The 15380-nt window shown below is 38.3% G+C and overlaps 1 protein-coding gene across 2 annotated transcripts in view; it reads right to left on the bottom strand.

Annotated features, from left to right (window-relative positions):
• Positions 1-15380, bottom strand: part of dock1 (dedicator of cytokinesis 1) — a 197304-nt gene that overhangs the window by 36978 nt on the left and 144946 nt on the right. For both annotated transcript variants that reach the window (XM_014332772.2, XM_005919498.2), the window contains exons 30-34: positions 9050-9128; positions 7966-8066; positions 2709-2767; positions 1916-2064; positions 73-158 (exon numbers count right to left, since the gene is read on the bottom strand). In XM_014332772.2, coding sequence (XP_014188258.1) covers positions 73-158; positions 1916-2064; positions 2709-2767; positions 7966-8066; positions 9050-9128 — 474 coding nt within the window. The remainder of the gene's footprint in view (positions 1-72; positions 159-1915; positions 2065-2708; positions 2768-7965; positions 8067-9049; positions 9129-15380) is intronic.

Raw genomic sequence — 15380 nt, 5'->3', positions numbered from 1 at the left:
GCTATGTTGCAATTAGCATTATCTAACTTGCGAGAGGCTCAGGCATAATCCTGCCCATTAATCAGCACTTACATTTTCTGAAAGAGAACTTTGTACTGCTCGTCTCCGCGGCCCCCTTCCACCTCGTGATCCAGCTTGGTGATGATCTCGTTCTCAAACTGCAATTAGACAGAGCAGGCGTAAATAATCAGTGTAGCTAATTTTTCAATTCATTAACGCCATCTCCCTGTTGCTCTCTCTCTCTCCAACAAACCCAGCTGTGAGGGTTTACGCTTCAACTTAAATCGGCCCTTATTTGCAACGGAACTGGCTGTGAGCCGGTTCCGATTTTCTTTATCTGTTGAAATTCTATTAGGACACAACTGAAAGTTGCATCATGAGACACCTTGCCTGTACTTTTTGCTCTTTAGTTGTTGTATCTGCTGACAGTGATGCATGGATCTATTTTTCCAATATTTGTATGTAGCAGCTGTATACAAAAGTGAATTTCATTGTGCTGAAACAAACCTTTTTTCACTGACTTTTTGATTTACGTGTGTCTTGGACACGAGTAAAGGGAAAAAAAAGAGTGCAGCAAAGTAGAAAAAGATATGAATGCTGTTTTCTGGAAAGCCAAGGACTTATAACACACAGAGAAAGAGAGAGAACTAGTACAGGAAATATACTAGTTCTCACAATTGTAATCAAAACGTTACTGATCACAATTCATTGAAAATGATAGGAAAGTAGCAATCGCCCAAAATGATCCTGATCCAGACAGAAGATATAAAAGCTTTGCACACTTTCACTATAAAAGGACACGGCTGTGCAACCAGTAAAAATGATATTGGAGTGCTTTGGTTTTCACAAGACTACAATGGCGAGCAAAGAGACATTTGGAAAGTGCTGTGTTTCTTTACTATGATAGAAGTGAAGTACACATCACGTATTTCAGCAGCTCTCAGAAAACATCCCAAAGCTGAAAACAGCCTGTGAAATTTTATGACAGAACAGCTGTAACCAAATGGATTTCCTCATGCAGAAAGGCTTAATTTTGGATTGTAACGAGGCATAACATTAAGTTCCACTTACCATGGCTGTTGATAATCGCAGCACAACAAAATGAGATTTGCAGAATTACAAGTAAGCTGTGGGCTACAAAACTTCTTCCTTACTTGCGTTCTACCTTTGTATTCCTTTATTGTTTCGCTTCATCTAAAACCTTGTTTCCAATAAGCAAGAAACTCAGTTACATCTTTCCGAACTAAAGTTGGGAGGTGTGCACCAGTGAGTGAATACTTCATAAATTAAAATAATATTTCTTCATGTACCTGTCCAATGAATTTGAAGATTTTATCATCTACAATATTAATATTAGTAAAAGATGAAAAACTAAGAGCATCCAGAAAATATCTTGTAATATGTACTAAAAATAAGAAAGCCAACATCAATAGGTGCGATAATTAAAATTTAAAAAAAATAAAAAGTTTCTTTTTCCCATATATACATGTGTAGGTGTCTTCTATGACATAGCTGATTATACGCACTATGCACTGCATATACACACTCACGGGCCAAGTTATTAGGGACACCTGTTCAAATGATTGTTGATGCAAATATGTAATCAGCCAGTTGCAACAGCTGGCAATAACTCCATGCATTTAGGACTGTAGACACAGTCAAGACCATCTCTAGGGTATTTCAAAATTGCCAGTGAGTGCCACTTCTCTGGGTGAAAATGCCGTTTAAAGAACAAATCTTTAAAGAACGTTTCCAGCATCTTTAATCTGGAGGCTTAAGACGACAGGTCCAACTAGGTAGTAGAAAGATGTACTTAATAAATTGGCCAATGAACATGTATATTCATTTTCATCTTACACATAATCTTTTTTTTTTAAGTAAAGATGAGCTGTAGTTCATGTTTCAAATGACACACCCGTTGGAAATGCATTGTGAAGTGGAACTCGCATTGCATCATGTCAAAGAAGATGGGGATGGTGGCCTTTCGCAGCTCGATCTCAGGAACTAGTGTCATCTCCAGGATAGGACCCACCATCTCCGGAATGAATTTTATCTTGTGGGGCCCTTTGAGATGAAAAAAAAAAAAAAGAGAGAGAACAGAACATGTAAGTGCAACCTAACTGCACAGCTCATTTGCAGAATTTAAATTTGACAGAACAAATAGCATAAGTGAGGTAACAAGGCATAGATAATCCTTAATCCAGATTTAACAGTTGCAGTTTCAAACAATAAGGAAATGTGTCTTCTGATGTTTAGCAAATCTCCTCTCATCACATCAGTCAAGCAGTAAATAAGTGAAAACCAAACACCTTGGTTAAAAGAAAAAAAAAAAAAGCAATGGGTATAATAAGCCCAGAAAATGAATCAATCTAATCTAGTGGAAAGCTCTAATTAGAGGATCAGATGGTGTGGGTTGCAATGAAACGGTAGGCATGAATGCCAAAATCTTAACACTCCAATCCCTGTATACAACAATCTCACTCCACCGAGATCTGACTGCCGTGTCTCTCTCTTACTGCACAAAATAACACTAATTAACACACGACTGTTAACATATACCTTGCAGGATTGACATGTTACTTGGTTGGCAGATAATAATAAAGATAAACTGAGAAAACACTGCTTCAACAAGTAAATTCATGCATAAAAGGGATTTTATCAGTTGAAAGTGAAACATCGATAGCGACACATGGAATGAGCTTAGTTACCTAGATTGTACCACATATCCCTGATTTCAAAGCCAATCTGTCTTCTCATGTCCTGGTACCTGAAACACAAACAAGGTATAAATGTCACATTGGCTATTGTAATATCCACAGAAGATGAGAAACTCGATATACGCAGTATAAACACAAACAGTTCTTTATGACTATTTCAACTGCCTAAAAAATGCAATATACTCCAAATTTAAATAGCTGTCCTGTTTCATCTGTGCCGTCCTGCGTCTGAGTCAAAGTCAGTGTTTGCCGTAGTATGAAAATGTGAACTGAATTGAGAGAAAGATCATGAAGGAGAAGTGAATAAAGTAAAATCAGAAGTAAACAGGCCTTCTTTAAAGTGTCCAGGTCACAGTTTTCAACATCAGCTGTGACAAAGTTAAAAAAGTACTTCATAGCCCTGATGAGGGCTTTTCGGTCTGATCGAGGTCCATATAGTTTATGCAGTGACCTAGCTTAACACAAAATAAATTTATCTGAAATATATAGTAAATAGTTTCCCACTCTCTTCCTGCAGGGAGCTGAATACATCAATCTCTCTCATCTATGTCTGAATGATAATCGCTTCAAAAGCATAAAATTAGACTGTCATAATGAAATTCATAATGACACAGATTCATTGATCTGGGATCATGGTGAGTTAGTTTGGTTTTGTTGTTCCACAATGTTCTTTGAAATACAAACACACCCTAATGAGATGTTTCCATGCAAGTTCGCAACATACACAGAAGCTGACAGTAAGTTAGTCTGTCTTCTGCTCTCTGTACATATTTGAAGACGGGGGGAAAAAAATCCAAGGATGATGACACAAGGGAAAGTGTTTGATCAAACAATCTTTGTTGATGCTAGTATTTTTAGGTCGACTTTGTGTGTCAAGAGCCCTTACATAAAATAAAGATTTGCAGAAGAAGCTAGAAGGAGAGCTCTTGCCCTGACTCTTTGTCTAGCTTGTGCGTATTGTGGGCTTATAAGCTGATCAGCTCTGCCACGTCTGGGTCATGAACCAATCTTCATGGCAGTTTGGTGCCCGTCTTCCCTGCCTATCGTACTGTCCTTAGGTCACAGAAAGGACATATAGTGAAGTAAAAAGGACAGAGAGGAAAAGACAAAGCGTGAATGATGGAGACGCTAACAAGAGTGGAAACAGCAGGCAGAAGGGCAGAAAGGGTATTCTGAATCCGATCACCTGAATCAAACTGAATGGCTCTTGCTCCTTTGACAGACTGAACATTTCATAGGAGAATAAGCCAATCCTGAAACTGGTTTAAAAAAAAAAAAAAAAAAAGGAAAAAAAAAGGCCTGCAGCATTTTCACAAATTTGGTATCAAAAGGCACCTGAAGTACGGATTCTGGTGACATCCCTACAACGTTCAGACCAACACAAGTAACTAATATACCGCGGCTCTGTTTGGATGCAATGCTAAACCATCATAGTGTCTGCTTAACAATCCTGCGTGGTTGACCCCTGCTCTGATTGTTGGTATGAAAACCTGTGCTGTGCTGCACTGCCATGTTTTGTTTTTTGGGGGGTGTTATATTTAAGCAAGAATCGAGATTTAATTGTCAAACAGCACTTGCAGATAATTACAGATCTCCTGGGGAATGTGGATAAAACAGAAAAAAATATATTGACGTGACTGAAACAAGATTGTGAGATTTGAAAAATAGCTGAAAGGTCTCAAATAAACTCAAAACCCCTCCTTGCCTAAGTAGAATATGGGTTCCATCTAAGTGGAGTTTGCATGTTCTCTGTGCATGTAAATGGTTCCTGTGGCTACTCCAGCTTCCTCCCATAGCCCAGTGACATGTACATTTGACTTACTGCTGATTCTTTCTTATATTAAATATATATCTTTATTAGATGTAGTAGATGTGGCAGTAGCAGACTTCGGACAAACTTTTTGTTTCAGACCTCCAGCTTTTCTGTGCATTTTGGATCAACCACAGCTAGCAAAAAGAAAACCATCTGGAGCTTGCCACTATTTGCTGACTTGATGTAAGCCTACATATTCACTGCCAAACAGCCTTTGAATTTCCAACCGTACACATTAATGTATTTTGACAGAATCCTGAAAAAGCAGCTGCATCACCTCTTTACACACTGGTTTGGGTCAAAACAATTTACCATACTTATTTGTTAAATGGTAGAGCCCGAGGATTAATCCTCACAGTTTTTGGCAAAGTTATAAAAATAAATCAATTTGCATTTTTATGTATCAGGTATTACATGTTTGACTTTTTTTGCATCTTGTTGGGGCTGAAATATAGTCCTGTGTATATCTGCGAGTATGACGGCTCACGGCTTGCATGAATCAGTCGTAGGAAGTGCGTTTCTGTTCCCGCATATGGGCGTTCAGATGACTGTGCAGAAGGCAGCGTGTCCTCATTGCGGCTGAGACAGATGTACGGTGCTGTTCTGTCACACTCCTGTAGGCAGCGGACAGGCAGCTATGACTGTCAGCTGTCAGACCCTACAACATATACCTGTCAGCCAGGGGCAGAAACCTGTAGGAGAGGTTAACTAAGAATAAAACATTTGGAGAGAGACAGTAGTGTGTGACTGGGGGCTCCTTGTAGTTTGTGTTGTGTAATGTAATTGGGTCAGAGGGCAAACATCAAGGCAGAGAAGAAAAAAAAAAAACAGTAGAGGTTGTGACTAAAATACAGAGAAAACAGATTGACAAGCAGAGCCCTATAAGGGCAGCTCAGCTGTGATCAAAGCTTGAAGCAAAGGAAGTGTGAGATATTCACAAAACCTGTCAATACGATGCTCCTTCTCCTCATCACTCAAAAGTGGCTATTATGACAATGACATTGCTGCATGCTCATTTATGAGTACATGTGTCTGTGTCTCCATGTTCTCTGCGTAAGTGCATATATTTCAAAGTAAAGGGGAAATGATGGTTAAAATTAATTGCACAGTTTCTGCCAATTATAGCCATTATTAAGACATAAACAAATATCAACAAGGATTATAATGGATTTTTAAGGTCAGACAAATAATTAACACCCTGTTTTATTGTGGCAAATTGTTTTAAAAAATGTCAATAACAATATTTTATTGTACAGAAAACTTAAATATTTTTTTCTCTGCCAAAGGATTCTATTATAGTTGTGAGGTTTTATCAGTTAAGTCAGAATGTATGCAAATTTGTTAGAAAATCACCCCAAATCTTGCTTTATTTATCACTTTTTACTATGTAAATATTTATTCTGATGTGTTTATGCTTTTATTTTGTAGTTTTAAGTCTGTGACTGACAAGTTGCTATGGTATCACCATGCAGTTTCCCCTCAAATACTGCTCAGGGTTCTTGAAAACAAGCCAAAGCCACAGAGGAATCCACAAAGGTGACGTCAGTGGCTACGTCCATCTTTTATAATCAGCAGCCTATGATTACAATGGGTGTTGGGAATGATGGTTGAAACTAAGAAAAATAAGACCCAGACTGCCATAGATATATTTATCCTCCCACTCAGGGCATGCAGACATGTAAGCTTGTTATCTGTGCCTCGGTGGTCTGAGTGTGAGAATGGCATTAGGATTACACAGGCTCCAGTAATGGAGCAGAACTTCACAAACAGCACTAGTAGATGTGTGATGCAGGGACAAAAAAAAAAGCCAATGCAAAGTGCTAAAGAGCTGTGCTTCACAAATCTTTGATTTCACCCCTCTGCTCTCTGCTTCTGAGCAAGGCACAATAATTGGTATTGCAGGGAAAGCTTACAATTCAGCCACAAGCAGACAAGGATACTGGATGCAGAGAGGTAGAGGCTAAAAAAATTGAGCAGTAGGTGGCGGGACGGTGGAGAAAGAGAGTGTGCAGGTAGAGTTGTAAAGACTGTGGGAAAAAAAAATGACAATCCCGATAATATTCCTGTTTTTTTTGCTTAGAACAAATCGAAAAAGACTTGGTGGGGGTGGCTTGGATCTTGCATTGTGTTTGGCTGTTGTGCTGCATAGAACATTGTTTATTATCTATTGGGAGTTCACCGCGGCCAATAATAAAGCACTGACAAACGAGCAGTCTGCCTGTCGGGCGTGAGCCAGCGTGATGTATATTTCAGTGTCAAAAGCTCCTCAAAATGAAGATGAGAGCCAATATGCTCTATGTCTGCCCAGAAAACATTTACACATTTGGATGCATTATCACAGTTTCTGAGAAACACTAATGTAGATGAATGGCTCTTTGTGGATAAAGGGAGCCGGATGAACAGGAAATGAATAGCTCCCTGAATTTATAGCTGAAAGCACAATTAAGTAGATTTTAGAAGCAGTAAAAAGGTCTAAATTTCAAGGATTTAAACGTTCAGCTATTTAAAAATTATGGGCGGTATAATAAGACAATTTTATTTCGCCTTCAGTTTCTGTCTTCAACAAAAGAAAAAAAACCCAGAAGAGTGATGACCTGAATATCGAACATTACCCAGTAACTACAATTTGAATGTAATATATGCCTCTTCCTAGCCTTGAAAGTTTTGCAATTTTACAACATGGACAATGTAAGAATAATTTAGTCTGGATGTTGTTCATAACGGCTCTTTCTTTCATGTAGCAGCCAACAGCAGGATAACCATGTTCTTACCATTAGAAATACTTTTTTTTTGTGGTGGCAAAGGTGTCGCCAAGGTACAGTGTGCAAGAGACAAAGACTAATGACACCCACTGCCTCGCTCTGAATTCAACAACTGTTACCTGATTTTTGGGACTCTGTATTTGGGGGGCCGGAAGGGTAAACACTAGCTAATGTCCGACGTGACTGATTTGAACATTTGTGTTCTTGCAAACAGCTCTGCTGGGTAATGTCGAGAAAAGCAGCAGTACTAAAACAGCTTTATTAGGCCTGTACTGCCTCTGCCAGAACCACAGGAAGCCGTGTTTGCACATGCACTACAACCTGGAACATTTTTAGATATCACCCTGCTGGGATGTATGTGAGAAAGCACATGTTCAGATTGGTCAGAAATGGCTTTAAACCAAACAGCTACCCCAATATAAAGTCAATTAAGCCCATAGTTAAATATAAAAACTTAGGTAACTGTCAGGGGAAATGCCAGGTTTACCACAGTGTAAAATGCCCTGTTGTGCACTGCATGCGAGAGAGTTCAACACTGGACAATATCTGGGTGTGAAAATAGTTTATCTGATGAATTATACATAGCCTTGTCATGGTCATGCTGGGGAGGGAACTCGAGCTGTGCTGGTGGGAAATTAGGGCACCGTGTTTTTTTGAGAGTGTTCATTCTCACCTGTGGAAGATCTTAGCTCTTTTGTCACTTGAAAAGTTCTCTAGCTGCAATGACTCCTGGGTAAGGAAGGCCACAGCCAGATGAAAGTAGTTGTTCCACAGCTGACCCAGACACAGACGGAAAGACAGGAAGATTGCAGCAAAAGAATAGTTCAGAATGTGTGGTTACAGTTGTTCCAAAACAATAACAGTAACAGACTGGATTAAATAAATAATCCAATATATTACAAAGTTTGGACATTTTTAAGAAATAGCTCTAACAACAGTCTTATCCAGTACTATGCTACGTGAGCAGGAAAGCATTGCAGTTTCATTACACTGCAATGTAAGGATGAGATGGAATCTGTCCAAGTGGACGAAGAGGGCGCTGATTTAGGCCAACATCGTCTAGAGAACACACTACATCAGACAATGACAGAAGCTAAAAGAAGTGCAATGGTGTCTGGCTTTTTTTTTTTTTTTTTACTGCCAGCCCATGCATGAGTATAAAACAACTCTTCATGATGGTGATAATTTCTAAATTCTCTTTGCCCAACCCATGTGCATTAAGCTACGGAGAAAACCCCACAGCTTTTTCCTTAAACCATAAAGAGGCCTCCGGCTCCAAATGCTGTATGCAATTAACGGTAGAAAAAGACTGTTACAATGACCAAGCTTTAAAAGCAAAGCTCACAGCAGTTCAGTTGTTGACAACATTAACATTTTTCCACATTTCAGACATTTAAAAAAACAAGTAGAAAAAGCTGTTCAATTCCAGGGTGAGCAGGTTAAAATATTCAGAAATGCACATAAAATTGCTGGCCATTACAGGGTAATTGATGTTCCCTCTTCACAATTTTTATTTATTTATTTTCTTATGTCTGCTGTCTTCAGTGATCTTTTTCCAATTCAGAAAATCCAACAATGCGGCATCTCCAACAGCCCCAAGATAAAACTACAGGCTATAAGAAAAATGCCACAAAATTATTCCTAAAACTGTTGGGTAATAGTGCTTAAAATGTCAGTGCTGCCTTGTCTACGAAAAACATTATCTTGAGATGTGAAGTGCTGATATCAAGATATTTATTCAATGGTTCAGTTCCTACCTGTAGCTCGAAGTTGGTTTGATCCAGAAACTTCTTGTTCAACACGGCTGCATACTGACTGATGGCCCGTAGGAACACTCTGCAAAGATAAGAAGATTATGCTGGCTGTTTACAAAAAAGTTTTTCAAGACTATAAAAGAAATGTAAGTAGCTTTTTACTGAAATTCAGCTTTCTAAAATTATTTCATAAAACTGCACCACCGAAAAAACATCCACCTGATTAAAATGATCAGCAATGCTTAACAACGAAAACATCTGAGAGAAAAAAAAAGAAAGAAAAAAAAGAGGAACGTGTTAAAAAAAATGCAGGATGCCCTCAACAAGTATGTATACTAGTCAAAAAAAATAAACACCAGATTGTGTTTGGAATAGATTTTAAAGAACATAACTATAACAACTATATACAGGATGCTTAACATAAGATATGGCTTCTTCTGAAAGGGATGCAAGCTGTCACCCCTCTGCGAATAGACTGCACGTGTCTATATCTGGTGTTGAGGAATCGCTCTCCATTCCTGGATGAGCACAGACTATATAATGCAAAGGTCACTGGTTGTGGCTGTATCCATTGAACATGTCAATTTTCCCAGGTGCCTATCCAAACACATCCTTGGCCAGCTTTAGTGACAGACATATCACTAAGGGACATGAAAATGATTTCAAACTTGTATGTTACTTGTATGTGACATGCATTCTACAGTGGGGCAATAAAAGTGAAAAGGTCATGCCCACTTTACTTGGAATAAAATAAAAAAAAGCAGAGTAAGTAAAACGTATTTTAATGTGATGCAATTCATATTTGTGAATTATTTCTTCATCTGAGTTTTGCCTTCAGAAGTTACCTGTTGTTGCCCTACGTGCTGCGCTAGTCCTGAAACTCAGCATGAATTTAACATTGTTCACTGCAGAGTTACCCAATATGAACTCATTTGTTTTATAGCTGTGACCACACAAAGAAAGAAATATTAACAGTATGCACTATCACGAAGAATGGATGTTTGCTCTTGTGAACAAATGTGTGCTTATACCAGAATAGCCAAGCAGGTTGAATCTCTCTCTCTGACAGACTGAGGTACAGTAGGCTAGAGGCACCGGTGAAAAAACATTTGATGAGTAGATCTTAATGAGAACACTGTCTGATGGGTTAATCCACTGTGATGCTGCAGAATTAAATGTTAATAACTTAAGTGGCATGAAGCTTTTAGAGGGGAATTATGACTGCTACTCGCAGAGTCAGAGGTCCATCCGCTATTTAACTTAATTTCCTGGTAGAACCTGCTACACAACAATGTGTGTACCATCTCTAAGAATTAGCAAGCAAGAAAAAAAAAAAAAACAGTCTAACACAGCAAATTCAGTAATCTGGCTCATTTCATTTAGGGTTTTCCAAGCTTAGTCCCTGCTTCAGCTATTGCGAGCACAATTACAAATCAATAAGACAACAGCAACAGCTGATTGCCTGCAATAGTGGATGAAGATATATCAGATTGGAATAAAAATGGCAAGGTGAAGCAAGGACGATTGTTATGCCACTTGAGTGGATTGCATCAGGGTTTCATGAGCAGACAATAAAGCAGCATTAAGATGTAACGCTCGTGTAACTGACACTGGCAGGTAAGCAGACATCTGCTCCACAGGCAGCCCCGAGAGAGCCTTCTGCTTTTGTCATTGCCCAAGCTAAATCCTTACTGGAACTGGGTCTCATTGTGGGAATTAGCAAATCCACATCCATTAGCTGCTTCTGACTTTAAAATTCAGTTCTGTGGCAGTAAGAATCTTTGGGCTGGAAGGTCGAAATTTCATTGCTGTACAGACCGGGCCGGGGTTTCCCACTGCCCCAAACAGCTGACCTTGAACAGGAATAACCATCACTGTTAAAACAGCAATGTTCTACGACCCGGGGTATTTTAAAGTTATACAATATTCATGTTCCACATTTATCTCCATTGGTGACTAAATGCTATCTGGGGCTGATGTGTGATACACATTACGAGTGACCTTAATCATTAGCTGGAAAGGTTAACTGTCATTGAACACCTTTGGATATGCCATTAGAAGTCCATTTCTTTGGCTCTCTGCCCTCTCAGAACACCCCCGCCATCTCCTAAGCACTGAGACAGCCTATTACCACCCTGTCTGCACGAGCACATGCACCCTCTCTGCACACCTCACTCAATTTTCTGCAGCTGTGAACATGCCAATATAGTTGATACACTTAACACTGGACCAACGCTAAAATAGCTTTTCTTCCATTGCATGTGTGGGCAAAGAAAACACGTAGTGCTTAATGCTTTTGGCTAATTTATGACATTATTTTGTAGCTTACTGGGGAGCCCCCATTTAAGCTATTAATTTAAGTGAAGAATACTACTGTATAAACAAAAACAAAAAACAAGCGCTTATTAAACGTTTATGGATTGCCCCGTTAAAATAACACAACTTAAATGTTTTTTTCCCCTTTTCCATATGTATTTCTTAGAGGCTTGCAGCAATAACTAATGCAACTCAAAGTTGCATGGGTTATTAGTGACACATTTTCCAATTAAACTCAAGAAAAAGCCAGACTGGAGTGTTTAAATGGATGCCTACAGGCACAACTACAGCCCTACATGACCTATATTTGCATTACACCAACTACATATTAGTGGGACAACAAGACATGGTAATTGCAAATTTACTAATCACAGGCTGTGGTTTGCATTTAATTTTGATGAAGGTGAGTTTATAATAGGTACAGGGCATGAAATATCCTAAACACCACATCTGCCGCTTTGTAAACATGAGTGATGTAGCAAGCAGTTGTAAACGCTGGGTCAAACGACAAAATAAAATACGAATATCCGGGATCTTCATAGTTTTCAGCAAAATATGGCTCGGCATGCAAAAACGCAGCTGTGCCCAACCACTCCTTTTTGATCTCCCTTTCTGATCAAAGCTTACCTTCATGTTTCCACTACACCTGCATGATGATCCAGGGAATATGAAGTTTCTTGGGCTTGAAACGTGATTAAATCGTACTAACGTATGCTAACATGAACTGCTTCCCACAAACAAGTTCGCACAATATTGTAGACTCCACTATCTAAAAACCTATTTGAAGCAACCAGTCTGCCTCTGCACAGACATATAATTGGCTTTAACGAACAGACAGGACAGTTCCTCTGTGAGCACATCCTGCCATTAATTAAAGTGAAAAACCTAATGAGGTGGATGAAAATAGAATATACTCTCCCTCACAGTGGGTTCTGACTAAGACACTCCTGACTAAGACCATTTCAAAGAAGATTAAAGGAATTTAGGCCTATTTTCTTTAGTATTAAGTGTGTGTCTGTGTGTGTATTTTATATATATAGTGACATTAAAGATATGAAATATCTAACAATAATAAGATAATGGTCCTTAAAAGGAAATGTGATAGAGTAATAAAATCTCATCTCTGTCTGTATTTCAGTTAGTCAGTGAAGAATTATTATTCATAAAAATGAGTAATTTCTGTACAGTCTATAATTAATTGCCATATTGATTTCAGGGAATATCCTTTGTATCGACACAGCAATCGGAGTGTGAATCATGAGTGTCTGCATAGTACCATTGAGTGTAAATTATACCATCTGTTGGTCTGTTGTGCCACAGCTTTTTTTGCTTAATCTAAAAAAGAAAAAAAGCCAAATTCTTGTAGAAGAGCTTTGGCTGATTTAAAAAACAGTAATGGTCAGTCATTAAGCAACAGAGAGAAAACAAAATGAAGACAGACAGTGACAAACCAGTCCTTTATAACTTCATTACAAATACAATACAAACAATGGTGATTTGCATATACACTACTACTAATCAGTGACTTGTGTGTTTACTTGGCTAAGAACTTATACTTTTCTTGGAATACTGCTACAACTTTGTAATTCCTATAAAACAGCTGGTCCTTTTGCTTTTTTTCCCATTTTTTTCATGTTAGGCTCAGTAGGGAAAATCAGGGTACCTCTAATCATCGGCAAAAGAACAAAAAACAAACAAACACAAAAAAAACCACAAAAAAAACACAAGACCTCCTTAACTTCTGCTTAGGAAGACAAAAACATCACTAACTTTTTAATTAGGCAGCGCAAGGGCAACACAGCACCTCCTACACAGTCATTTTGATACAGTACACATACCGTATCATTATAATAAATATGGCCCATCAAACTGTCAGCGTCAGAAAAATACCCCCATTACTGCTGAATGATGGATGTGCTGTACATTTCAGCAAAACAGAGGATTTGCTTTTTATGCCATTGTTGCCTTTAAAAACATAACAATCAGGTAAGTTCCTGCAGCTGTGATACAATGACTTGAACTCTGTCAGATGATCTGCAGCACAGACACCTAGCTTAAGTGCTAATGAGAATTTATCAGCAGATCATGCTTGGTAATTGAGTTCAAAGAGCATCGCCGATAATGATCATGAGCTATTTGCATAGGTTTGCTGAATAGACGGCATATCTGCCTGTGCTCTGAGATAATGCAAGGTCAAAAACCTTCATTATCTGTCCAATTAATTAAATTAGATTACCTTTATTTCACATACCTGATATAATATCAGATCTATTTAACTGTCATTATATTTTAACCCAATTTTCTCTTCTGTGTGACAACTTCTCTAATACAAAGTGCAGCTGACTCTGGTTAAAATTGATGTCCTTTCCAATAGGCTGTCAGAAACCAAACAGCTCACCCTAGGAAAGTTTTAATGACTCAGAAATATCATTGGGGTGAGTCAAAGTATCGCTATCATGTGTTAGACCTTACATTCAGAATGAGGGAAAAACTTCGCCACTCCATTTGAATGTTTAAACCACTTCTCTAAGAAACTCTTAAAACTACAAGGATAATGGTGTCAGCATTAAAAAAAAATCAATGCATCAAATATAAAACTCAAAATCTGGATTCACAAATCTGAAGTAGTGACTTGTAATCGCCTGAAAATGTTATAAAATTTGTCATAATTTCAAGTTCTAACAATCAACAGCTAATCAAATGAGAATTAGAAATATTACAGAAGTAATTCAAAGCCTTGACCCAGCCCTCATCTCTTTATATTTTAAACGCCATTCTTTATTGGGATTTATAAAGTGGTCTAAATACAAGGATTTTTAAAATGTATTTATTTTTGTGAATCCACTTGACATTGACCTATGAATCATTCGAGCAGACTCAAAAGATGAACCACCTGCTGTATCTTTAGACATTTCTTTCTTCAGGAGTGGAGAAGGATGTTTTGCTTGTTGTTTACTTATTAAGCCTTAAAAATTGTGAGGCAATTGGACAAGTGAAAGGCAAAAGAAGAAGTGGCAGGCCTAAAATACTATCTACATTAGTCAAACAGTATCTGAAAGTCATGTCCTTAAAAAACAGGAAGAACTGACACACGACCTGAGAGATGTCATTATTGAAGCCTGGGGAACTGTTCCTTTCCTTTAAAGAAATTAGAAAGCACAGTGTCTGTGAGCTGAACTGAAATCATCCTCTGACCTCCAGGAAAAAATAAAAGTCTCTTATAACTTTATTTTATTCATTTATTTATGAATGAAAAGCACTGTGCTTTGAATTGACAGCATGTGCATGTGCTATTCATACATATGTCACAAGGACTGTATTAAGAAACTGGTACAGAGTACAGACTAAGTAAATGTTTGATCTGATGGAGGGAGATATTTGTGTTCTCACATACAGCGCTGCCAGGTTACTGTTGAGAAAAGTTCAGGGGTGCAGTTTATGTGTGAAAGCAGCTTTAGTTTAGTGTGACAAACTGAAATATGGCCCTCATGGTGCTATCAGATAAAAAACTCAGTGTTTAAAGATCTGTCTGGATGAACTCGCAGGCCAGTGAGGGCCTGTCTGTTATGCAAATAATGTGATAAAAAGCTGCAGTCCCTTTGACTCTGCAGCACCAGGCAGTATGATGTTAGTGTTGTAGCAATCAACCATGCAGCAGCCTATAAACACAGAGACCTGAGATGTAACAACGACAGCATGCGCTGCCTTTCATCCGGGGGAAAATTTTGCAAGGAAGTGAGAAGATTACTAATGAGGTAATACAAGCAGGATTCAACAGAACTCCAGACACTGGTGAGCACAGAAACTTTGTGAACTGGGGTCAGGCAGTGTTGGCAAAGTTCATGTTGAGCAATGATGAGATAATGAGGCACAGTTAAATTTCTCAAATGAGTCATGAAACAATTATAACGGATTTTAAAAAGAAAACTTTTTCAACATTTTGGCTTATTTTATGGTTTAAAAACTACTGATATGCCTATATAGATAAAGAAAATTAGATGAAACCTTAAATGCTTCT

This window comes from Haplochromis burtoni, unplaced genomic scaffold (genome assembly GCF_018398535.1).
Source record: "Haplochromis burtoni strain Fernald_Lab_line unplaced genomic scaffold, NCSU_Asbu1 Contig_37, whole genome shotgun sequence".
NCBI classification, from domain to species: Eukaryota; Metazoa; Chordata; class Actinopteri; order Cichliformes; family Cichlidae; genus Haplochromis; species Haplochromis burtoni.
This window is presented reverse-complemented; position numbering and strand designations above follow the sequence as displayed.